The following is a 25,335-nucleotide window of genomic DNA, read 5'->3' on the forward strand; positions in this document are numbered from 1 at the left end:
TTTTAAACAGATATAAAATGCTTTATGGAAACAGAGTAAATGCTTTGATATACAAACAGACATTCTTTGAAGGGTTATTGGTGGCTAAAACGACTAAGCTGATAAGCATAGACAAGGATGACAATCAGTAAAATGCCATAGAGGACGCCAAGAATAACAGAAGCGATGTTCAGACGTCGAGCTCTAGTGCCGTACGTGCTCGCTGATGCATAGTCTCCAAGCAATCTGCGGTCTCTGGCCTGACAAATTCAAATAAGTTTTTAACCTTAATATATTTGTAAAACAGCAGGACAGTTACAGTACAGGATTAAAAATAATTATATCCCTTACCTTCACTGAGTTGTAAAAGGCTCCAAACCCAAGACAACAAGGGTTGCAGTAGTGAAAATTGAATGTGGAAAAAATGATATCATCATCTAATTTTTGTGCAGGCATGGACACAACCACTGGCTGACCGTTGCAGGTTTTGTCATCCTGCATTGGGTTTCCTCTAAGCGGGTAGCTCTGCATTGTTGTCTTAATTCACCAAGTTGTGACGCAGTGATGCCTGTTAGTGGTCAGCTCTTATTTATAAAGGGGTCCAAGTTTTGTGTGTGTGTGTGTGTGTGTGTGTGTGTGTGTGTGTGTGTGTGTGTTTTGCAATGTTAAAAAAAACTCTGGGTGGAGTTTAAGGGAGAGTTCACCCAAAAACAATCTCTGAAAGTATGCTTGGATATATGCTGGCTTGTTTCAATTAAATGTTTTGTCAGACATGTTTATGTGCAAATTTTGATTTACAATTTTACATTATTTTAAATTCTTATTTTAATACAAAAGTTGGATTTGTCTGTACTTACCAAATTTGAGTTTAAAAATCCAGCATTTCTAAGGGTGTAAATCTAAAAACAACTTTTTATAACATGAAAAATGCTTGTGTGTGTGCATTACTTTGATTAGTCAGAATTATTAGCCTCCCTGTTTATTTATTTGCCCTATTTCTGTTTAAAGGAGAGAAGATTTTTTTTCAACACATTTCTAAAGATAATAGTTTTAATAACTCATTTCTAATCACTGATTTATTTTATCTTTGCCACGATGACAGTAAATAATATTTCCCTTGATTTTTTTCAAGACACTTCTATACAGCTTAAAGTGACATTTAAAGGCTTAACTAGGTTAACTAGGCAGGTTAAGGCTATAAGGCAAGTTATTGTATAACGATGGTTTGTTCTGAAGACCATCGAAAGAAAATATAGCTCAAGGGGCTAATAAATTTGACCTTAAGTTGTTTTTGTTAAAAATTAAAAACTGCTTTTATTCTAGCCGAAATGAAACAAATAAGACTTTCTCCAGAAGAAAAAATATTACCAGACATACTGTGAAAATTCATTGCTCTGTTAAACATCATTGGAAAATATTAAAAAAAGGAAAAAAAAATCAAACTGAATTCATGTAAAATATTTTTACATTTACATTTGAACTAGGCAGGTTAGGGTTAACTAGGCAGGTTAGGGCCATTGTTCTAATGGGGGACTTCAATGTTCAAGCATAAGGGTGTCCATCAGTGCACATGGCACCAGGACACCCTAGGGCGGAGGTCAATGATCGACTTTGTGGTTCTATCATCTAATCTCCGACCGTATGTCTTGGACACTCGGATAAAGAGAGGGGCAGAGCTGTCAACTGATCACCACCTGGTGGTGAGTTGGATCCGCTGTCAAGGGGGGAAGTTGGATTGACCTGGTAGGCCCAAGCGTATTGTGAGGGTCCTCTGGGAACGTCTTGCTGAACCCCAAGTCAAAGGGATTTTTCAGTTCTCACCTCCGAAAGAGCTTTGACCAGATCCCGAGGGAGGCTGGAGACATGGAGACTGAGTGGTCCATGTTCTCCAACTCCATCGTTAACGCAGCCGTGAGGAGCTGTGGTCGTATTGTCTGTGGTGCCTGTCAGGGCGGCAATCCACAAACCCGGTGGTGGACATCAGAAGTAAGGGATGCCGTCAAGCAGAAGAAGGAGTCCTACAGGGCTTGGTTGGCTTGCAGGACTCTCGAGACAGCTGATGGGTATCGACAGGCTAAGCGTGCTGCAGCCCGAGCGGTTCCGGAAGCAAAAACTTGGGCCTGGGAAGAGTTCAGGGAGACCATGGAGGAAGACTATTGGTCGGCCCCAAAGAGATTCTGGCAAACTGACCGGCGCCTCAGAAGGGGAAAGCATCTCCACATCGACGCGGTTTACAGCGGATGTGGGGAGCTGTTTACCTCAACTGGGGATGTTGTCGGGCGGTGGATGGAATTCTTTGAGGATCTCCTTAACCCCACCAACATGTCTTTCATCGAGGAAGCAGAAACTGGGGATGCAGGGGTGGACTCGCCCATCAAGCTGAGATCACTGAGGTAGTTTGCAAGCTCCGCTGTGGCAAAGCAGCGGGGGTTGATGAGATTCACCCTTTGTATCTTAGGTCTGTGGATGTTGTGGGCCTGTCGTGGCTAACACATCTTTACAACATCGCATGGAAGTCGGGGACAGTGCCTTTGGACTGGGCAACTGGGGTGGTGGTTCCCATTTTTAAGAAGGGGGACCGGAGGGTGTGCTCCAACTATAGGGGGATCACACTCCTCAGCCTCCCGGGGAAAGTCTATGCCAGGGTACTGGAGAGGACAATCCGGCCAATGGTTGAACCTAGGATCCAGAAGGAACAATGCAGTTTTCGTCCGGGCCGTGGTACACTGGACCAGCTCTATACCCTCACCAGGGTGCTCGAGGGTTCATGGGAGTATGCTCAACCAGTCCACATGTGTATTGTGGACTTGGAAAAGGCATTCAATCATGTCCCTCGCGGCATTCTGTGGAGGGTGCTTAGGGAGTATGGGGTAAGAGGCGATCTGTTGAGGGACGTCTCGTCCCTGTATGAACAGTGTAGGAGTCTGGTTCGCATTGCCGACAATAAGTCAGATTTGTTTCCAGTGCATGTTGGACTCCAGCAGGGCTGCCCCTTGTCACCAATTCTATTTGCAATTTTTATGGACGGAATTTCAAGGCGCAGCCTTGGGCTAGAGGGGGTCCAGTTTGGGGAACACAGGATTTTATCTCTGTTATTCGCAGATGATGTTGTTTTGTTGGCTTCATCAGACATGGACCTTCAGCATGCACTGGGGCGGTTTGCTGCCAAGTGAGATGCGGCTGGGATGAGAATCAGCACCTCCAAGTCCGAGGCCATGGTGCTCCACCGGAAAAAGGTGGTTTGCCATCTCCAGGTTAGAGGAAAGTCCTTACCCCAGGTGGAAGAGTTTAAGTACCTCGGGGTTTTGTTCATGAGTGTGGGAAGGATGCGGCAGCAGTAATGCGGTCGATGTACCGGTCCGTTGTGGTGAAGAAGGAGCTAAGCCAAAAGGCAATGCTCTTTATTTACCGGTCAATCTACGTTACTACTCTCAACTATGGTCATGAGCTTTGGATCATGACCGAAAGGACAAGATCCCGGATACAAGCGGCCGAAATGAGTTTCCTTCGAAGGGTGGCAATGCACACTCTTATGGATAGGGTAAGGAGCTCATAACATTTCACAAATTTTACTGCATTTTTGATTAAATAAATGCAGCATTTTAAAACATTTAAAAATCCTACTGAACCCAAACTTTTGATTGGTAGTGTGTATGTTTATAATTATAATTTATATATATATATATATATATATATATATATATATATATATATATATATATATATATATATATATATATATATATACACATACATACATGATGTTTTTTTTTCAATTTACAAAACATGTGTGGCTTATGTAATAAATTACATAACTTTGGTTTCAAAACCTTTAGGTCTGACAATTTTCCAAACAATTGTCTTCTCCTTCCTCTGAGGTTAGAGCGGATTGTGTAACTTGGGTGTTTTTACACTTTCATTAACTACTGCGTCACTGTTGGGAAAACGGACTGAGTTTGTGGATTTTCTCATGTGCAACATTCATTCATTTGTCATCCTTCTCCAAACAACTTGTCCCAGACAGGATAACAGGAATGCTGGCGTTTATGCCAGTGCTGAATAAACACACTGAGACGCACACACAGTTCATATTTAGAAAGCAAAACGTATTGTATATTGTCACCTGTATTTCCCCATATATCATATTTACACTAATGTACACAAAAATCTTCTTTAAACTTTAAACTGTTTATACGAGTTTACATTTGATCTGGATGGAAACCAGAAGAGCAGAGGTCATTATTCAAGTTGAAGTAGTGATAACTTGGAAATTTGGACTGGATGGAAACCAGAACATATTTTCTTATGGCTATTTTCCTGTAATTCATATCTGTACATTGGATCTCTTCTCTTCCATACAGAAATATATAAACATATAAACATATACAGTGTTAATTTTAGATTGTTAAAATATAGCTAATTTATATGAACACATTTTAAAATATTTTAGTTACATTGCATACATTGCCATAAAACTATGAGGTTTATAATGTGTCCCTATGTAATATTATCCTTTCAATCACTTTAAAATATACAGTTATGTAATCAGTAAAATGAAAGATTATTCAATTCAGTGATGGAAATAAGATCTGAGTGAGCCCAGCCTTGGAAAAAATGAGTCAACTGTACAAGTACCCCCTTTTTTACTGGAAATAATAGGAAGCAGATAAAGTGGACACAGTGCTGCGTTGTGCCATGATCACATACAGATGTTGTTTAACCACATTGCACTAATTAAATGATTCTTGTTCAGCCTTTTTTTTTTTTGTTTCACTGCAGCTGTACCTCTCTTTCGTTAGATAAACAAGATCGTGAACATGGCGTGCAAAGTTGTACTTCTAAAGCAGTCAAGCTGAAGCGCATATCAGATTTACAAAACAAACCCCTTCCTTAGGGTTTTTTCCCTCCTAATCAAGAACGTCGCCAAACATATGCATTTTTTAAACAAAACCATTATATAACAAACCTTGTCTGATTGAGAACTTTACTTTAAAAGATCAAGAGTCACGATTTGTCAGGTTGCATCAGATGCTTGAAATGACATGAGCAGTCTACATCAGAAGAGCTGGTAAACAAATGCAATGCAAAAAGCTTTTCTTAAAGATAATATAACCTTTAAACAACAAGTTGACTTTACTTTAACAATAGTGAGTAAACCCGTTGTAACTTGGAACTGTAAACTTGACTAAATCTTGACAACTTTGCGCATAGTTCCTTCAATTAAAAGTTCTGTCAATGGGCTTGGACATGCCTGCATTAAACTCAAGATTGATTTTAACGCTGAATCCATTGACTAAAAAAAAGTTTGCAGTAACTTAATAAAAGGCTCTTGATAACTTGAGAATTCTAGATTGCCTGATGGTCAGAATTTAAAAAACGTAAAACACACATGTTGCTAAAGTTGATCCAAATTAAAAGGTGCAGGTGATCTGCCTTAAGCTGTGGTCACACTTGACTTTTCTCTCCATAGACTTCCATTCATATGCACGCGAATGCGTCAAACTGGATAGGCAGGGTCATGCTTTAAGTTTTACAGTTCGCTGCGGTGCAAAGTTCAAACTTGGTGAACTCTGACCTGCGAAATTGCATCACTTGACTGCGTGAGACCAATTGAGGATCAAAACATGACCTCTCTGGACAGAAATTTAAAACATGGAGCAATCGCTCGCTTTTTTAATATCTAATAATTTGGTTTAATCTTGCCCCTTTTCGCAGCGCCATACAACAGAATTCCGCACACACAAACTCTTGTGTGACCTCAGCTTAAATCTGGCATGTCCAAGCTCGGTCCTGGAGGACTGGTGTCCTGCAAAATTTATTTCTTCCCTGAGGCCATCTTCCAGCCTAAACCACGGCGAATGAAGCTCTGCACAAGACTTTTGGCCAGCGGAGAAATTAAAATGGTCGTGCCCAACTGAGTCTGGTTCTCTCAAGGTTTTTTTTTTCTTCACTGAACTGAGCTAAACTGAACTGAACTGAACTTAAACACTAAAACCTGAACCACACTGTTCCAGTTACTATGACCATTTATGTGAAGCTGCTTTGACACAATTTACATTGTAAAAGCGCTATACAAATAAAGCTGAATTGAATTGAATTGAATTTCCAAGCCCAATCAGATACAACTGGGCTAGCTAATCAAGCTCTTACTAGGCTTTCTAGAAACCAACTTGCCTCAACACAGCTGCAAGGATGAGCTAAAATCTGCAGGACACCAGCCTTCCAGGACCTAGTTTGAACACTGATGGCCTAAATGCTAATCGTTAGCATATTAGCTTTGAAACTACAGTCCCTTCCCTGCTGTCCAAAGCCACACCTTCTGAAATGAAGAACTTGCACATTACAGACGAAAGTGACCCAATAGTTCATGTCATGCACCAGATAAAAACCTTTATAGTACTTTATAATACTACAATTCTGAACAAAAAACTGTATTATATCTAGCACGTTTTCAGTTGTGTAGCGAGCAAAACTTGTCAAATATTTGCAATATTTCATGCATGCAAGGATCACTGGTCTCACTTTTTCACGCACTTTGTCCTAAAGCGACTACTGTATGCTTAGTGTTTGTCTGGTGGGGTGCAGGAATTACATTTATTACTAAGCCACACTTGCATGCTATTTTAGACAGAATACTGAAAAAAGCATGGTAAACAATATAGGGAGCGCGTCACAGGTTGTCATTGTTCAAAAATGAACCAAGTGAATATAAAACCAACTTCACCTAGCAGGCTAGGAGGAATAACGCTGTTTACTTAAGTTTTGTTAAACTAAATAAAAATCTACATTATCGATGGTGTAAATGGCCCTCATGAAATTGAAAAGTCACATCAATCTTTTACTGGAAGATATCAGTGGCTCAACAACACTTCTGTGCATGTAGCCAATTCATAAAACAACACAATCTACAAAAGCTTTGCGTAGTTTTAAACATAACATACCTTTCTAAAAGAAACATATCTGCCATGGTGTCATTCTTCCACCAGCATGCAAAAATAACTCCAATATTGATTCAGGATTTTAAAAAGTTTTGATTCAGCATTTGTTTTTATTGCTGTTTGTCTCTCATGTGCACATGAATGCAGCGCATGCGCGAACAGCGAATCTGCTTGAACAGCTGCACAGATGTACAAATCTACATATGCTGACAGACAGTTTGGGCTACTTATCAGAATTATAGGAATTGTCGGCCCACAACATTTAATTGGACAAACATTTTTTTAGTTTTCTGCCTTAGCCAGAATATAAAAAATACATATAAATACATTTAGATCATTTACTTTAATCATTATATAGGAATGTGAAGAGACTTTCAACCAGCACACAAAAAAAAGTTTCTGAAAACAATCACTTACTGCACCTTTGACTTTTCTAGTCATTTTCAAATTGCATCAATCAAACTGACTAAAAATATTAAATAAACTCTGTATAAAAATAGTTGAAACTCGAATAATTTATTAAAATAAGTAACTAAAACATTAGCTGCCATGACTTTTTGCCCTTTTTTTTTTTTTTTTTTTTTTTTACATTTTCACAAATTGAGTTATGAGTTTAACAGACAATGTCGTGCTTGCTCATTAAACGTGTCCTAAATAAAGTTTTGCAAACAAATGCAACCTTGGCAGGCAGAAGACATTTCTTTCCAAAACCTTTCAAAAAATCCTACCAATCCCAGTTTGAACAGCTGTGTGTACAAATAATGGAGAGGATTTTAAACATAAAAAAGTAACCCGCACTTTTCCTTGGGATACTTTTTAGGGGATGTTTTCTCTGTGGTAAAAACTGATTAGCCAATATTCCTGAAAACACATGCAGACACGTCAAAATAAAGGATGTTACTTTTTATTATCTAACAGCATCCAACAAAAATGACAATCCACCATAGAGAGTTCATTCACATTTGTTTTATTCCCATGCTGAAATCGGCAAAGCATGTTCCGTTTTCAAAACAAACCAGTGTGTGACTCAATGCCTCATAATTGCTTTCTTCTGAAGAACTGAGAAAGTACAGATTTGTGTTTTGATTTTCTTGCAAAAGTATGAGGTAGTTTACAGGACCTTTACTAAAAATGGCTGAACATAATACAGGGTGTTATATAAAAATATTAATGTGTAATTTCTTACATGGACTGGAACCAGAGGGTCATAACAGACATTATGAAGTATAATCAGATTAAAGTATAATCCAAGAACGGAACAAATGGAAGAAAATATGTGGCTACTTGAAGACAAACAAGAAAATCGAGAACATTACAACCAAAGGATAATAATGATTAAAAGACTGAGAGAAATTCCACCTATACTATTTGTTTAGGGAAGAAAATTGTGTAATGATTGTTTTCATGGCAGCAATGATTCATGGATTTAGAACATAGATTTAATTTTTTTGCTCAAAAATCCCCTAAAAGTTTTTACACCATCTGCTAATCCTGCAAGCATATTCAACCTTAAGCCCAATAACATCATCAAACACGTTTCGCTAACTATTCATAAGCCAAACAGACTGTCTGTGCAGTTTTAATCTGACAGGATTTTTTCATTTGTTTTCACTCCACTGTTTTAGGATGTTCTCTGCTGCTTGCAGGGTCGAGTCCTCCTATTAATGATGACAGAAAATGTAAAGATATTAAGTATTTTTACATTTTAACATAATAAAAATATGATGATTGTTATTATAATAGCAACTTTAAATTTTGTATATTATGTAATGTAATACAATGTGCATTTATATAGCGCATTTATTGTGTATGGCCATACACCCAAAGTGCTTTACAATCATGAGGGGGGTCTCTCCACACCACCACCAGTGTGCAGCATCCACTTGAATGATGCGACGGCAGCCAAAGGACAATGGCGCCAGTACGCTCACCACACACCAGCTACTGGGGGAGTGGAGAGACCGTGAGAGTCAATTTAGAGGACGAGGAGGATTGAGAGGCCATGATCTTAAGGACCGATTGAGGGACTTTGGCAAGGACACCTGGGTAACACCCCTACTCTTTAATAGTGCCATGAGATTTTTAATGACCACAGAGAGTCAGGACCTCGATTTAACGTCTCATTCGAAAGATGGCACCCACTGACAGTGTAGTGTCCTCTTCACTATTTACTGGGGCTTTAGGACTCACACAGACCACAAGTTGAGTGCCCCCTGGTGGCCTCTCTGACACCACTTCCAGCTGCAACCTAGCTTTCCCATGTGATCTCCCATCCAGGTACTGACCAGGCTCAGCCTGCTTAGCTTCAGTGAATAACCGATCTTGGGCTGCAGGGTTATATGGCTGTGGCTGTGTGATATGGCTATATTATATTATATTTTATTATATTATATTATATTATATTATATTATATTATATGTATCTTAAATATAATACCAACATTTAAAAAAACTGTTTACAAAAGCACTAAACAATACTAAAGGTTTAACTAAAATTAATGGACTTAGAATTGTAATAATTATTGTTACTAATTGTCTAAAAACATAAAATACAAAAATAATTTAAACATAAAACTAGAACCAAGTATGCCCATTAGATATCTATACTGTATATTTGGGGTTAATATTATAATAATACTGACACTTCAGAAAATTAAGCAATTATGTAAAACATTTTTAAAATATCTATTTTAATCATTTCATGCTCTGCATCATATTATGTGAGGATAATACCTTAACAAAGCAGAATCTGATGTATTTTTGGAATTGGTCTCTGTGTTCTGGACTGTAGAAAGCAGATACCGGGATGGTGGCCAGTCCCTATTCAGAAGTGAATGACAATAATATTTGTTTATCATTATTTATTAGACAAAATGTTTTTCTCATAGATGTTACAAGTGGACTTTAGAACCCAACCACTTACCTTCTCTTTAATGAGCCATTTCACAAATCTGTAGTCATATGGTTCTTCCTTAGTAGTAGGGTCATTAAGATCAACATCTTAAAAGAAAATCAATTACATAAAAATATTTATAAGTCAAATAAAAAAAGAAAACACTCTATGTTTCATATTTCTCATATTATCACACAACTCAAAATAATGCAAATTTAATATAATGCATAAAATAAACATTGTAGCAATGTTCTATAATGGATGCATGTTATATGTAATCGCTGCAACATCAATTAATAGGTAAACATGGTACACGACAACAATCAAATTCAAACAAACTAACTCAGAACATTTTTCGAACAAACAGAGTTTAGGAAAGCTCAATATAAAATTAATATTTATATAATATTTAAAGAAACAGACATCCATGCTTTAAAGTCATAGTTTACCTAAAAATGATCATTAACTCATCCTACACTTGTTCCAAAACCCATTTGATATGCTGAAGATTTACTGATGAATGTGAGAAAAAACAGTCATTGACTTCTATAGTATTTTTGTTCCTACTATGGATGTCTATGAAACTCATTTTAGGGTAAACTATCCCTTTAATTCTTTGCTTGACAATGTTATCACTTACTAATATTGGATATATCTGCAATCATGAAGTATCCACCCTGGGGCAGAATGGGTTTCAGACCAACGCTCTTCAGACAATCTGCCAGCCTTTTTCTCTTTTCATGAAGAGTGATAGGTAACTGGTGAAAATAGCTGTCCTCTGTCCCAAATACATCATATTCTCGCTGAAAACCCACTGATATGGCTTCCTAAAGATCAATAAGAGATAATGTCAGTTCACTGCAAATAATAAAAACATTACAAACATTACCCTTAAAACAAATAAGCACAGTTTTACCTGGGCAGCTGTGGCACAGTGATACACTGAGTTCTGATGGACGGTTTTCAAGTGCTTCATGATATGCCCTGATCCTATTGCCCAACCCACCTACATTCAGATGAGATCTGATCAACACAGGCAAAACAACTAGTGAAGAAACAAACCCTGTTGATTGTGACTAGCTTACCTTCCATCCTGTGGCACTGAAGGTCTTTCCTGCACTGCCGATGGTGACAGTACGTTCCCACATACCTGGCAGACTGGCTGAAAAAAGGAAAGTTCTGCTCATTTAAAAGTCCACAAAACTGTCATTGGAGTTACTTGCAGAGTTCTGCTTTTACCGATCTTTACATGCTTCGCTCCATCATATGTGAGCCACTCGTACACCTCATCACTAATGCAAATGACGTCATGTTTAATGCATAAGTCTGCAATAACCTGAAGTTCCTCCCATTGATAGACCTGGGTAAATAAAGAAGAAGGTTAAGCTTAGGCTGGACATACTTGACCTTAATTGCAGTTGCAACTCTGTGATTAAAATGAGAGATTAAAATTATATAAGCGTATAAATATTAGGTCTGTTAGATTCAAAAAGTTTTAAAGAGATATTTCATCCTAAAACTTAAATTCTGTTTATTTACTCTCACGTATTTTAAACCTGAAAAAAACAGTTATTGAAGACTATTAAAAAGCAGCAGCCAATGACTTCCAAAGTATTTTTGATCCTACTCTTGATATCAATGGCTGCTGCTTTACAACATTCTTTAGATTATCCTCCGTGTGTTCAATTGAATAACAAAAGAACTTCATAAAAGTTTAAAGCCACTTGAGTGTAAGTAAACAGCGAATTACTGCTTTAAAATGGAATTCTGCAATTGCATTTAGCAAGTTAAAGATTAGCAAAACCAAAGATATGCTGAACCTTTTATGATAAATTAATTATAGAAAATGTATCATGGCTTTGACAGTTTAATTAGAAAGGTTTATTAACAATGTTTCTTCTACAAATCACACATTAGAACACTTTCTAAGGAATTAGGTGACACTGAAGACTGGAACCATGAAGCAAGAATTAAAACAAGTTTATTAAAAATAAAAAACCTAAAAAAAAATCATATGTACATAAGCATTCAAAGCCTTTGCTCAATACTTTGTTGATACACCTTTGGCAGCAATTACAGCCTGGAGTCTTTTTGAATAATTTGCCACAAGCTTAACACACCTGTTTTTGGGAATTTTTGCCCATTCCTCTTGGCAGGCCCTCTCAAGCTCTATCAGGTTGGATGGGACGCAACTGTGTACAGCCATTTTCAGATCTCTCTCCAGAGATGTTCAATAGGATTTAGGTCTGGGCTCTGGCTGGACCACTCAAGGACATTCACCGAGTTGTTGTAAAGCCACTCTATTGATATTTTGGTGGTGTGCTTTGGGTCATTGTACTACTGGAAGAGGAACCGTCACCTCAGTCTGAGGTCAAGAGCGCTCTGAAGCAGGTTTTTATTCAGGATGTCTCTGTACATTGCTGCAACCATCTTTTCCTCTATCCTGACTAGTCTTCCAATTTCTGCTGCTGAAAAACATCCCCACAGCATGATGCTGCCACCACCATGCTTCACTGTAGCGATGGTATTAGCCTGGGGATGAGCGGTACCTGGTTTTCTCTAAACGTAATGCCTGGCATTCACTCCAAAAAGTTCAATTTTAGTCTCATCAGACAAGAGAGTTTTGTTTCCTATGGTCCTTTTGGCAAATTCCAGGCTGGGAGTGGCTTCCGTCTGACCAATCTACCATACAGGCCTGATGGATGGATTGCTGCACAGATGGTTGTCCTCCTGTAAGATTCTCCTCTCTCCATAGAAGAACGCTGAAGCTCAGACAGAATGACCATCGGATTATTGATGACCTCCCTGGCTAAGGGCCTTCTCCCCGATCACTCAGCTCAGATGGCCGGCCAGCTCCAGCAGGAGTCCTGGTAGTTCCAAACATCTTCCACTTACAGATGATGGAGGCCACTGTGCTCATTAGAACTTTCAAAGCAGCAAAAATGTTCCTGTAACCTTCCCCAGCCTTGTGCTTTGAGACAATCAAATTCCTTTGTCTTTATGCTTGACTTGTGCTTTAACATGCACTGTCACCACAGGTGAACTCCAATTAAGTGGCTAAAAAAAATGATCAGTGGAAACAGAATGTACCTGAGCTCAATTTAGAGCTTCACGTCAAAGGCTGTGAATACTTCTGTACATGTGAATTTTCAGACTTTTTATTTGTAGTAAATTTGCAGCAATTTAAAAAATATTTTTCCACATTGTCATTATGGGGTATTGTGTGTAGAATCTAGAGGAAATAAATGAATTTAACCAATTTTGGAATAAGGCAGTAACATAAACAAATGTGGAAAAAGTGAAGCACTATAAACACTTTCCAAATGGACTGTATATAATAACCACATGTAATAAAAAAAACAGTTCTGCAACGCCTATATGACGAGAAACAAATATGCTTTTATTTAATATTTTACACAAAGGACTACTTAACATTTCGGTGTTATCATACATACATGTCAAAATGTAACATTTTTAAAATTTAATTTCCAAAAAGCTACTGCTACTGTTTTGGAATAAAAAAGGAATCCCCTACATGTAAACTGTGGCTTGGAGAAATTGCCTCTATGTTACATTTGGAGCGAATTAGATACTATTTGAAAAGAAAACTTGACTAATTTGACCAAATTTGGAATCCTTTTATCTGTTACCTTGAAAAAAACTCTCATAATAATGCATCATTTCTGTAATGTTTTAACTTGCTTTGTCATCATATTGTTGTTCAAACAGGTCTTTGTAACAAGTTTGCTTGTTATGTGGGTGGGTGTTTTTTTTTTGCTGTACCCATGTTATTTGTGGACAAAATATGTAAACAGAATTCATTTTGTCTTGAATCTGTGTCTTCATCAATAAAACTTATTTGACAAAAATATATATATATAATTTCTTTGAAAAGTTATTTATTATTTCTTTTTTTATATATAGGATGAAAAATCACTATGTATGAAATAAAAAAATTATTGATTTCTTAATTGATTAGTATTCAAAATGTTCACCAATCAAAAAATATTTGATTTAAGAATAAAAATGTAAAATTTATTTAAGTTGTCGGTGCCAAACTCACCTTGCCAAGAGGATTATTAGGGGTGTTGATAACAATGGCTTTGGTTCGAGAAGTAAATTTACTGGCCAACTCTTCAGGAGACAAAACCCAGTCAGCACTGGTCAGAGCAGGACCACGGCCTTCCCTCTGTCGACACACAGCAAAGCATTATTCAAAATAAACATTTTAATCTCAGATTAAGCAAACAGATCATGTGATATTTGAACGTACAGGTTTAAGAGGCACATACACAGGCATTCCACCTGCCATCATAACCATTGGCTGATAGCAGTCAAAGAATGGCTCCACAATAATCACCTGCACAAAAATGGGGAAAATGGGCTATTCTGATACCACTCTTACATTATAATACTATACTGATAATACTAATGGTACCTCATCGCCCTCATCAACGAGAGCCTGGAAGGTGCAGAAAAGTGCTTGATATGCTCCAACAGAAACTAAGATATCCTCCATTGGATCTATTTCCCGACCAACAATCCTACTGAAGAACTTGGCCAGGATCTTCACTAGGTTTGGGTGGCCCTGTATGAGCCCAAGTTGCAATGTTATTTAAAACTTTACTAATATCGTAGTGGTTGATGAATCATTGTGAATTGAAAAACATCTCTTACAAATGCACGCGTGTACTGGTGCATGCGGAAACCTCCAGTCAGTGCATTGCAGAAGGCCTCCTGAATGAAACTGGGAGGAGAGAAATCAGGGAAGCCTTGGCCCAAGTTCACAGCCTTATAGTCAGCAGCCAGCTGAGTGAACTCCACCCTGCCGAAGACATGCATAAACATCACAAAATATTCACGATAAGGAACAATAATGTGCAGGTTAACTTTAAACTTCAGTCTTTACTGTTATCAATCAGAGTAATATTACATTATTACAGTTCTCTGTGCAAAACAAGAATAGCTTATTGGCGCCATCTTGAGCACCACTTAAAAGACACAATTGATTTTTATATAGGAATGAGGGCCACACAATTAATTGTATTGAAGTAAAATAGTTGAGTATGAGCTACAGACGCATTTGGTTTGTAGAGTCACTGGTAAGTTTAGCCATAAAAGAGTGAAGGTTTATAATTTTGTGTTTTTAAGAACTGTGACTTTGCATTTCAAGAGTTTAGAACTTTTGGGCACAGAAAATTATGTTTCCTCATTTCGAGTCCAAATATCTACATTTCAATGCAAAAACACGATTATTTCACTTATCCCATTGGTGGATAATTTAGCATGTTTTAAGGAAAAACTAGGTAAAAATGTTTTCACTAAATCTAAGAACATTTAGATATTTGAAGTCGAAACGAGACAAAGTACGAAAAGTATTTTTTGGATTGTGATAATTTAATTTTTGTACCTGAATACTGCTGTGAAATAAAGCTAATCACATCATCTGGTGAAACTGTATTCAAGTTGCAATATTTAATCACAGAAAAATAAAATATTAGATTTTTACAATATTGTGCAGCCCTAATATGCAGGGCTATTGTTATTTTTGTGCACACACACAAACACTGTTCTTTACTGTATGTACTATATCATAGTATAGAACAGTGTTTCTCAACCACGTTCCCGGAACCACCAGCACTGCATGTCTTGGACGTCTCTTTTGTCTGACTTGTCTATATTTCAGTCTCTTCTAATGAGCTGATGATCTGAATCATGCGTGTTTGGTTAGGAAGACATGGAAAATGTGCAGAGCTGGTGGTCCTCCAGGAACGTGGTTGAGAAACACTGTTATAGAACATAATAATCTTATGCTAATTTGCGTTTTTGTTTTCTGCGTTGTAATGATCTATTATTAACGAAATTTAAATACTATGAATTGAATATTGTATACTATGAGTTTTATTTTAATGTATTTCCATGTATTTTCTAGTTTTAATGTCCGTGTAATAACCCGGATATACTACACTAAATGGCTGTAGTCGATACACCATTATTAACAGGATATGAAACTTTATTACCATATATTTTTGTCAATTCCTTCAAGTCTTCTCGCGTGCAACCTACGAGACATGATGCCCTGCGTAATCAAACAAAAAAGCATTAGATATCAAAAAATGACTGCAAATTACGCCACAGAACCATGATAATGCATACAACAGTGCAGCTGGAGTGAACTGCTTCCTACCTTTTCATGAAAACCTGCGATTGCTAATCTGACTGAGAGCGAAGGTCCATACACCGCCACTCTCCTCCACATTACAGTGTTTCAAGACACTTTACAGCAGGTTTTCTGCTAAAGCAGTAACTAAATCAGTAACGCATTAGTTAGTAAGACATTACAATCGCATATCCAGCGCTTAAACTGTCAACCTTTAACGTTAAATGTCGTGCAGTCAATAATTCAGTGACATGACAGAAGTGCTGTCCTTGGGTTTCAGACATTCAACAGACAAAACAAGCTAACGATACTGTGGTACATGCCAATTTCCTCCTGTAATCTATAACCTACCGAAGGAAACTTTCTGTTTAGCAGGGAAACCTCGTTCATTTATTTTCCTCAGCTGTTAAAGCCTTCATATTTACTTCTCTAGTGTTTCCCCCAGTCTGAGCCAATGAATGTGCGAGAGCTCCTCCTCCAGTCGGATGCCAGTCTGTAAAACCACTTCCGCTATGGGCGGGGCCAATATCCTATACATATAATTTGCATTCGCCCTAATATGTCATTATGGAGAAAAGGCACCTATTGTGATAATCTCGTTAAATGTCTATTACCTTAAATAAATAATGAAAACACAAACTGTGGACATAAAAATGCTCTTTATAAAGCTGTCATCTTAAAAGTGACAACACAAAAAGTCATTTATATATAATACAAATTTCATGTTTTTTTTATCTTAAACACAAGACAAACTTTTTTTCCTCATACATTTCTGTCTATAAGCCAGCCTTCTTGACATCCCCAGGCAGCACACGACCCTTTTTCCTAGCCTTCTGTTTGCGCTTCTCAATCTTGGCATCAGCGCGTCTTTTAATATTTCGTTTGCGCTTGTCCTGTCTCTTCTGCATTTTCTCCACGACTTGCTCACTCCTCATTGCCCACTTCTTCTTTCTCTGAGCTTTCATTTTTTCTTTCTTCTTGAGTGACGCGTGCAGTAGTTTCTCATTGTCTTTGATCTTCATGCCTTCAGCTTTGTAGAGAACATTGGTCCACTTCATCTTCTCCTCCTCTTTTTTTGCTTTGCCTTCATCCTTCTCCCTAAGCTGCTCCAGGTGAGCTTTCCTCGCCTCGATGCGTGTTAAAAGCTGCTTGTAGTTCTTGCCAGTGAGGGGAGTCAGCGTTCCTTTCACCTTCCTTTTCTTCTTCTCCATCATTTTAGTTCCTTTGTCTACATAATCTTCTCCAACCTCCATCTTGTTGAAGACTATAAAGCTCTGCTCCTTTTTGGCAGGCACGCTCGATGTAGCAGTAGAGTCTTCTTCTGGTTCTGTCTTTATTTCTTTGACATCTACTGGCTGCAAACCTGCAGCATCTGCTAACTTTTTCAATCGAAACTCCTTTCTTTTCCTCTTCCGCCTTTCCCTTTCTTGTTTTCTTTTCTCCCGTTTCATCTTGACCTCATCAGAGGAGGGATCTTTCGGCGTGCCCTGGAAAAACATTCATATAATTGACTTTAAAATGATTGGCTTGAAATATAAAGAAGGGATTTAATGCAGTTTTTAAGAGAACAAGTACTTATCATTTGTGTTTTTAAAAAGGATACAGTTCTGTAAAAATAACCCTGGTTTACAAATGCCACTTATTTGGAGTACAGTGCTGCTTAATACTGGATATTTTTAGTACCTCCTGGGTTGGTTTTACAGGCCAGCCATACCGATACTAAAATGTGACTGCACATCATTAGCGATGTTTCCATACAAAACTGCTAATTAAATTTATGCACAAAAATTGATTCAGCAACATTTCAGATGTTTTACAGTGTGCTCAGCCTGCTGGTTTGTTTATTCAAACGCGTTTTTATCATCACATGATCTCTTATAACCAAATTGCATAATCTTTTTTAGTGCCTATACTGGAATTTGTTCAATAAAAGTGTTTCTATTGTAGCTGATGCACATTTTTTCTTGTTGAATAAAAAGTTTAACCTACTCAGTTATGCGCAAATGTTTTTTATGCGGATTTCCAAATTGTATATGCATCTTGGTGTATATGCTCCTTTAACCGTTTTTTTATGCGGATATCCAAAATGTGCATAAAAATAGGTGAATGGAAACAGCTAATAATTAGCCAAAGAGAACATCACTATCTGCATCAGTAAACAATCAACATGATAATCCAAACAGGTTAGATTTAAATAATAGTAAGCAGCAGCCACCATAGGAGTATTTTAAATGAATGTCACACACAAGATAAAATGGAGTGAATCCAGCATAAGAATGGGGCAAACATTATTGATTTAGCGACTGTAGAAGCAGCGCAACTATAACAAAACATCTATAATACCACACAATTTAAAACATTACTAAACTGCAATGGAAACAAAAACCAAGACAATAAAATTCATGCCAATTCGAGTTGTGCCAAGATGTGATGCTGTATTACACATTTCAGGCCGGTAATTTGCAGTGTCACTTTGTAAACAGCACTATGCATCTTCACACATACAGCGGTTTAGTCCACCATTAACTGAACATGTATGACACGTGCACGACACATTATTTCTTTTGCAGATTGAACTGACAATAAACGTGTAAAACTTCAAAAACTTGCATTTTGTCAAGAGTTTGGAGCAGTTTTTCTTTGTTAAAGTGAGTTTGTGTGAATGAAAGTTTTTTTTGTTTCTCATATAATACTTTTAATAAATGTAATAAAGTAAATGGGGCGAGGCAGTGGCGCAGTTGGTAGTGCTGTCGCCTCACAGCAAGATTGTCGCTGGGTTGCTGGTTCAAACCTCGACTCAGTTGGCGTTTCTGTGTGGAGTTTGAATGTTCTCCCTGCCTTTGCGTGGGTTTCCCCCACAGTCCAAAGATATGCGGTACAGGTGAATTGGGTAGGCTAAATTGTCCGTAGTGTATGAGTGTGTGTGAATGTGTGTAAATATAAATAATGTAAATGTAATAAATGTAATGTTGTTTTTGCAGCAGAACTCAAAACTGCTTTTATATGCAATTTTTAGTACCCAAAGAACTATACTTTAAAAATAGTATTGCATGTGAAAAAGCATAATATATTCTTCTGAGTGACAGTGATTTCAGTCACTTTCAATCTTTGGCTCAAAAGTAGCATGTACCTGTCCACGAGACTCCTCGATCTTCTGGTGAAGCCTCTGGCGAAGAATGTCAACAGCATTAAAGTCCTTTGATGCTGCACCTAACAGGGATGAATCAATTAAAACACAAATACTCTCAAATACAATAAAGCGTCATGAATGAATTAATACTCTCTCTCTATACAAATTGCTTTTTTACCTCCAGGCTTGTTTTGTGTTACTGAAGTCCCGTTTTGGACAGTTTTCCTTTGAGCTGGAGGTGTTGTAGCTGGAGTGCCCTTAGGCACAGGTTTGTTTTTGTTTGCATTCGCGTTATCTCCTTTAACTTGCTTTTGCTTGTTCTTCTTTTTCTTCTTTGAAGGAGCGGCTTCATTTGCATCATTTCCACCTCCTCTGAATGGAACTAAAGGGGAATACATAAAACTTTATTAACCCTTAGGACTTATTGACAAAGTATATATGCTAATATTTTTTAATATTTGTATGAACACAATCTTAAATGCCAGGCAGAATCATGAATTACAGCATGGCAAGAAAGTAGTGAAATTGAAAGCACAATGTTTACATTTGCCAATTAATTGAGCAATAATTTACATTTACATTTACATTTAGTCATTTAGCAGACGCTTTTATCCAAAGCGACTTACAAATGAGGACAAGGAAGCAATTTACACAACTAAGAGCAACAATGAATAAGTACTAAAGGCAAGTTTCAGGTCTGTAAAGTCTAAGAAGGGAAGTGTTAGTAGTTTTTTTTTTTTTTTTTTTTTTTTTTTTTTTTTTTTGTACAATTAGTGTGATATTCAAAGAGGCAATTGCAGCTTAGGAAGTGAAGTGGAGACTAAATAGTTGAGTTTTTAGTCGTTTCTTGAAAATAGCGAGTGACTCTGCTGTTCTGATGCAGTTAGGGAGTTCATTCCACCAACTGGGCAGATTGAGCGTGAGCGTTCGCGAAAGTGATTTTTTCCCTCTTTGGGATGGAACCACGAGGCGACGTTCATTCACAGAACGCAAGTTTCTGGAGGGCACATAGATCTGCAGAAGTGAGTGCAGATAAGAAGGTGCTAGGCCAGAAGTCACTTTGTAGGCAAACATCAGAGTTTTGAATTTGATGCGAGCAGCAACTGGCAGCCAGTGCAAACGGACTAGCAGCGGAGTGACATGTGCTCGTTTAGGTTCATTGAAGACAACTCGTGCTGCTGCATTCTGGAGCAGTTGAAGAGGCTTGATAGAGTTAGCTGGAAGCCCAGCTAGTAGAGAGTTGCAGTAATCCAGTTTGGAGAGAACAAGAGCTTGAACAAGGAGTTGAGCTGCATGTTCAGATAAGAAGGGTCGGATCTTTCTGATGTTATAGAGTGCAAATCTGCACGATCGAGCAGTTCTAGAAATGTGGTCAGAGAAGTTTAGTTGGTCATCAATCGTTACTCCAAGGCTTTTCACCATTTTGGATGTAGTAATGGTTGCCCCATCCATCTGGATTGAAAAGTTATGGTGTAGAGTCGGGTTGGCAGAAACTACAAGCATTTCCGTTTTTGCGAGGTTCAGCTGAAGATGATGATCTTTCATCCAGTGTGAAATATCCAACAGGCAGGCTGAGATACGAGCTGGAACCGAGGGATCATCAGGATGAAAAGAGAGGTATAGCTGGGTGTCATCAGCATAGCAGTGGTAGGAGAATCCATGTCTCTGAATGACTGGTCCTAGAGATGATGTGTAGATGGAGAAGAGAAGTGGCCCAAGAACAGAGCCTTGAGGTACCCCAGTGTTTAGATGCTGTAGGTTGGACACCTCTCCCCTCCAAGACACCCTGAATGACCTGTCAGAGAGGTAAGATCTAAACCATTGTATAACAGTGCCCGCAACGCCCAGTGACTCAAGCGTAGATAGCAGGATCTGGTGGTTGACAGTGTTGACAGTAATTCATGTTATCATTTAGCTTATGGTCTTTTCCATGTGCTAAATATATGTAACTGATTGAATTTACAGAAAAGATACAAGGTATGACATGACTTATCAGTCCTGAAGCCCCCACTGACAAAGATCCAGAGTTTATCCCATACATGAGCTCATTTGTCCTACTTTGACTGGTATGCCATCTTAAATTGTGAAAATATCTCATCCAAGAAGTCTTTAAGACGGAGAAGAATCCGACACAAGTAATGTCATCTTTCACAATTGACCTGCTGTTTTGCTTTTTAATACAGAAAACATTTTACAAGTAGCTTTTATTCTAAATCTTGCACCTTATTCTTGACAGAAAAAAAACAATAAAAAGGTGTGAAGCACCAAAAGCAAATTTTAAAGCGTATAAACGTTTAATACAAATTAGGCTATTGTAGTCATCCATGAATTTTCAAATGTACTTTTTTCAAGATACAAAAATCGGGAAGCTCTTCATTATGATAATAATTATGATTTATATGTTTTTTATTATTCGCGTGGCCAATTTCTGACTGAAGTTAAATGTGCTGGCCAGTTTGTTATTTGATTAAATGAAAATAGCCTACTTAGCCTTAATAGCCAGTTTTTTATTTTTTATTTAAAACTTTAAAAGGTTCCTTTTTTTTCTTAATGATACATGATAAAAATAAGACTTATCAATACTTGTTTTTTCATATTCCTTTATTCTTAATCTTTAGGAAATGTTTTTGGTTCATCAATAAGTGTGGTTATGACCACCCGGCAATCGAATCACTAAATAAATAGTGCTTAAAATGTCACTAAAACGCAGTATTAAAACCATAACGTTAAATACTTAACTTCTTAGTTAAATAGAAAATGAGGTGAATAACTGCCTCCTTTTCACCAGGCTGGCTACGGTCCTGCTTATTTTTTTATATGAGATTTTTGTCATATCGGCCAGCCATATAAACTCTCTATAGAGCACTTAATGAAATCCTGATTGAAAAAACCCTGGATTGTTACTTACAAGACTTTTCAAATTTTATGACATTATGAAAGTGTCAATTCAATATCAAAACTTTACCATAGGCTCTTTTCTTTGGCTCCTGTTTGTGAGACACACACACTTTACGTGTCAACTTCTCCAGGTAATCATACTTGGCAGCAAGGCTGGCCATGTTTCCTATAACAGAAAGTTAACAATATAATAAATGTGTAAACATACAACATTGAACCACTAAACATCTGATAGCAACACATTACTTATGATTTTAGCAGTCAGAGTTCTATGAAATTCATGCAGTATTTTTGGATAACAATAACAAACACGTCGACTACCGAAGTAGATAAATGTTGATTGGTTTACCTCACAGTCTTTGAAAATGTCAACAGAAATTTCACCGCACAACTTCAGTGATTTGATTGCGGCAATTCATCAGTTGGATGGGGAAGAAGGTTATAAAAACATTTTACCTCATTGGAAATTACAAAGCGAATCAGACCACAATACGCACTAACAATAAAAACCCTAATAATTCTGCCATATATGAATTCAGAAACATGCCCCACGTGTGTACGATCTTGCGCATGTGCAGGATGTCTCAGAATCCCCGGAAATGGTTACATTGAAAACATTCCCCTGAAAGCAGAAGGCATGTTATGTAGTCGACCTGTTTTGAAAATTTCAGTGTTTGGGTTACAGCTATTTAGGCTAACATGAGCAGTTTTAGATTAATGCTGATGATCTCTAACCAGACATTTAAGATTCTTCGATGCAGTGTAAGTTATCACATCCTAAAGTAGTTTGCTGTAATTAAGATTATTATCAAGTTATTTCTAACTCTTTTTTGACAGTAACATTTTAGTTTATTCGTTTATATTTTTGTCCTTAGGCTCTCTTTTCACCAAGGAGGACTCTGTTTGTGACACGACAGAGTTTATTCAGACGTCAGGATGCTCCAGTGCTCCGGTGTAATTCAGATTTTATTATTAATCTATTGATTAAATTGTTTATATTACCGTTCAAAAGGTAGAGGTGGATGTGTTTATGTTTTAAACACCAACCAAGACTGCATTTAAATGTTTAAATGACAGTAAATGTTTATTGGTTTCCACTTTTTTAAAACTTTTGAAAAAACTATTTCTGATCCTTTCAGAGTGAACATTTCTAACTATTTTATAAGTATTATGATTAAAAAACATGTATGAAACACTTCAAATATAGAAATATATTGCAGTTTAAAATGTTTGTGGAAACTTTGGAAGGACAGCATCTTTAATGTCACTTTTGTTCAGTTTTAAATAGCCTTGCTGAGGATTAATAATTATCTTACTGTCTCCAAACAATTGAATGGAAGGTGCTAGATGTAGAAGTAAAATGTCTTTCTTTCAGGCACTGAGAAGATTTCCCATAGTCTGGTGTGATTATTATTATTATTACTTGAAAATTGTGTTTCATTTTAGATAACCTGGCCAGGTTTAGTCAACAATCAACTTCCACTGTCGAAGGAACAAAGAAAGGAGAAGACACCTTTCTGAAGTGGTTTCTCTTGTTGATACCCGTCACCACCTTTTGTCTTGGAACATGGCAGGTACAGACACACACAAGTGTAGTGTTTATCTTATAAACCCATAACTAAAGAAGCAATGGGGTACATGCAGTTTATTTTATCTCAGGATTTTCAATGGTGTGCACATAGTCCTTTAGCAGTTTCTGAAAAGCCCTATTTGACATTATAGGTGAAACGTAGAAAGTGGAAGTTGGAGCTGATCAGTGAACTTCAGAGTCTGACGACTTCAGTGCCAATCCCACTGCCTGTAGAGTGAGTCTCTGTGCCTTCCGTTCCTCCATGTGGAGGTAATACACAAACTTATAATGATTTGATGTTATAATGAAGTAACAATGTTATGTATGTGTGAGGCAGTACTATGGAAATCAAGCAGCTGGAGTACAGGCGTGTGAAGGTCCGTGGACATTTTGATCACTCTAAGGAGCTGTATATTTTGCCCCGTTCCCCTGTGGACCCTGAGAGAGAGGCTCGAGAGGCAGGGAGGATATCCTCCAGTGGTGAAAGTGGAGCAAATGTTATTACACCCTTTTTCTGCACTGATCTGGGGTACAAACACACACTATTAGAATTTTACTTGGATTATGCATATACTTGATTTGCAACTCACTGCAGCACATTTTTAGGATCACTATCTTGGTGAACAGAGGTTATGTACCCAAAAACAAGATCAAACCAGAAACCAGGACGAAAGGACAGGTAATATAGTGCTTTTCTTAATTTATTTTTAGATCAAATCTAGGCGTAAATATTGCCAATTAATTTTTTTTCTTTGTTAGTCCAAACTGGCTTATATACACACAAGGTTATGCAAATTAGCAGTCAGATGTAACATTTAAAAAAAACAAAAAAAACAAAAACATGAATTTTGTATTTACTAATGAAATCTATCAACTGGTGACATATGGACACTTCACATGCAGTGTATACCCTTAATTCTTGACTTTTTAATGCTCTTATTGGTTGAGTTTATATTTTATAAAAGGTGATTGAGGATGTGGATCTTGTTGGTGTTGTGCGTTTAACTGAACAACGGAAACCATTTGTCCCTGAAAACAATGTGGAGGCAAACAGATGGCACTATCGTGACCTGGAGGCCATGGCTAAGGTCACTGGTGCCGAAGAGATCTTCATTGATGCTGTGCTTGGTTAAGTGCTTTTCCCAATATCCTGACTTTTCAAGAATATTTAGAACAAACTCTAAACTTGTTTTACCAGTGATCACATCAAATGTTTTAAAATATTAAAAATCTTTTTTTATTATTATTTTTTATTTAGATAGCACAGTACCTGGTGGGCCAATAGGAGGGCAGACAAGAGTGACCTTGAGGAATGAACACCTGCAATACGTCATCACATGGTTTGTTAAACTCAATCTAACCCATTTTCTTATAGAAAATGTTACTTCTTATTAAGTCTATTTTATTTATATATACCCTTGCTCTCAAAAAATTGCTTTAATCCTAAAGATAACATACTGTTTTTGTTTTTCTCCCAGGTATGGACTGTGTGCTGCTACTTCCTACATGTGGTATGCAAAATTCATCAAGCGTATTGCTTTATGAAAAATATTCAGGATTTTGCCCTTTTTGAATGCTGTAAAATAAAAACTATTTTATGTTAAACTTAACACTGTTGGTAAAAGTGTATTCTTTTTCTGACAATTACAGCAATGCTCGTGTAAAATTAAGGCAATCTAGCTAAATTTAAATTCAATGACATTTTTTAAAGTAATTAGAATCTTAAATCACAGCAATGCAATAGCATTAATTAGAATACATGCCCCAT

The 25,335-nt window shown here is 37.3% G+C and overlaps 4 protein-coding genes across 7 annotated transcripts in view; 1 reads left to right on the forward strand and 3 right to left on the reverse strand.

Moving 5' to 3' along the window:
- ifitm1 (interferon induced transmembrane protein 1) overlaps positions 1–545 on the reverse strand; it is a 791-nt gene extending 246 nt beyond the window's left edge. The window contains 2 exon segments of the mRNA NM_001110287.1: positions 1–239; positions 331–545. The exon segment at positions 1–239 is cut by the window's left edge and continues 246 nt beyond it. Of these exon segments, the coding sequence (NP_001103757.1) occupies positions 75–239; positions 331–510 (345 nt within the window). The 5' untranslated portion in view covers positions 511–545 and the 3' untranslated portion in view covers positions 1–74.
- A 7,323-nt stretch (positions 546–7,868) lies between these two features.
- Positions 7,869–16,442, reverse strand: kyat1 (kynurenine aminotransferase 1). 3 transcript variants are annotated; one of them, NM_213359.2, is made up of 14 exons: positions 16,321–16,442; positions 15,997–16,101; positions 15,830–15,888; positions 14,487–14,634; positions 14,248–14,397; positions 14,083–14,169; positions 13,873–13,998; positions 11,049–11,169; positions 10,895–10,971; positions 10,726–10,815; positions 10,450–10,636; positions 9,840–9,916; positions 9,650–9,736; positions 7,869–8,575 (listed from the first exon to the last, which is right to left on the reverse strand). In NM_213359.2, exons 2-14 carry the CDS (start codon positions 16,066–16,068, stop codon positions 8,516–8,518), a joined length of 1,341 nt encoding a protein of 446 aa, NP_998524.2. In that variant the 5' UTR covers positions 16,069–16,101; positions 16,321–16,442; the 3' UTR covers positions 7,869–8,515. The 3 variants fall into 3 exon arrangements, with proteins under 3 accessions (NP_998524.2, XP_005171980.1, XP_005171979.1); XM_005171923.6 differs by having other exon boundaries at positions 15,997–16,104; positions 16,321–16,433; XM_005171922.6 differs by having other exon boundaries at positions 15,997–16,116; positions 16,321–16,433.
- A 167-nt stretch (positions 16,443–16,609) lies between these two features.
- Positions 16,610–22,581, reverse strand: surf6 (surfeit 6). Of its 2 annotated transcripts, none has more exons than XM_005171804.5 (5): positions 22,347–22,581; positions 22,065–22,163; positions 19,278–19,481; positions 19,100–19,179; positions 16,610–17,456 (listed from the first exon to the last, which is right to left on the reverse strand). In XM_005171804.5, the coding sequence occupies exons 2-5, from the start codon at positions 22,156–22,158 to the stop codon at positions 16,746–16,748; spliced, it is 1,089 nt and encodes a 362-aa protein (XP_005171861.1). In that variant the 5' UTR covers positions 22,159–22,163; positions 22,347–22,581; the 3' UTR covers positions 16,610–16,745.
- An 85-nt stretch (positions 22,582–22,666) lies between these two features.
- surf1 (SURF1 cytochrome c oxidase assembly factor) lies at positions 22,667–25,177 on the forward strand. Its single transcript, NM_001080173.1, is given in 9 exon segments — positions 22,667–22,759; positions 22,873–22,951; positions 23,444–23,571; positions 23,720–23,802; positions 23,905–24,096; positions 24,174–24,246; positions 24,533–24,695; positions 24,826–24,907; positions 25,046–25,177. Coding segments are annotated over 9 exon segments (930 nt in total). The 5' UTR covers positions 22,667–22,696; the 3' UTR covers positions 25,113–25,177.
- The last annotated feature ends 158 nt before the right edge of the window (positions 25,178–25,335 follow it).

The sequence above is a fragment of the Danio rerio genome, chromosome 5 (genome assembly GCF_049306965.1).
Source record: "Danio rerio strain Tuebingen ecotype United States chromosome 5, GRCz12tu, whole genome shotgun sequence".
Classification (NCBI taxonomy): domain Eukaryota; kingdom Metazoa; phylum Chordata; class Actinopteri; order Cypriniformes; family Danionidae; genus Danio; species Danio rerio.

What these genes read in the sequence shown, in the direction of transcription:
- kyat1 (NM_213359.2), bottom strand. Translation starts at nt 16,068, where the DNA reads ATGTGGAGGAGAGTGGCGGTGTATGGACCTTCGCTCTCAGTCAGATTA. An exon ending in AGCGAAGCATGTAAAGATCG is followed by an intron (nt 10,972 to 11,048) that starts GTAAAAGCAGAA and finishes TCCTTTTTTCAG; the next exon opens with CCAGTCTGCCAGGTATGTGG. An exon ending in TGCAGATATATCCAATATTA is followed by an intron (nt 9,917 to 10,449) that starts GTAAGTGATAAC and finishes TTTTCTTTTAAG; the next exon opens with ATGTTGATCTTAATGACCCT.
- surf6 (XM_005171804.5), bottom strand. Translation starts at nt 22,158, where the DNA reads ATGGCCAGCCTTGCTGCCAAGTATGATTACCTGGAGAAGTTGACACGT. An exon ending in GCCAAAGAAAAGAGCCTATG is followed by an intron (nt 19,482 to 22,064) that starts GTAAAGTTTTGA and finishes ATTCCCCTTTAG; the next exon opens with TTCCATTCAGAGGAGGTGGA. An exon ending in TCGAGGAGTCTCGTGGACAG is followed by an intron (nt 17,457 to 19,099) that starts GTACATGCTACT and finishes ATGTTTTTCCAG; the next exon opens with GGCACGCCGAAAGATCCCTC.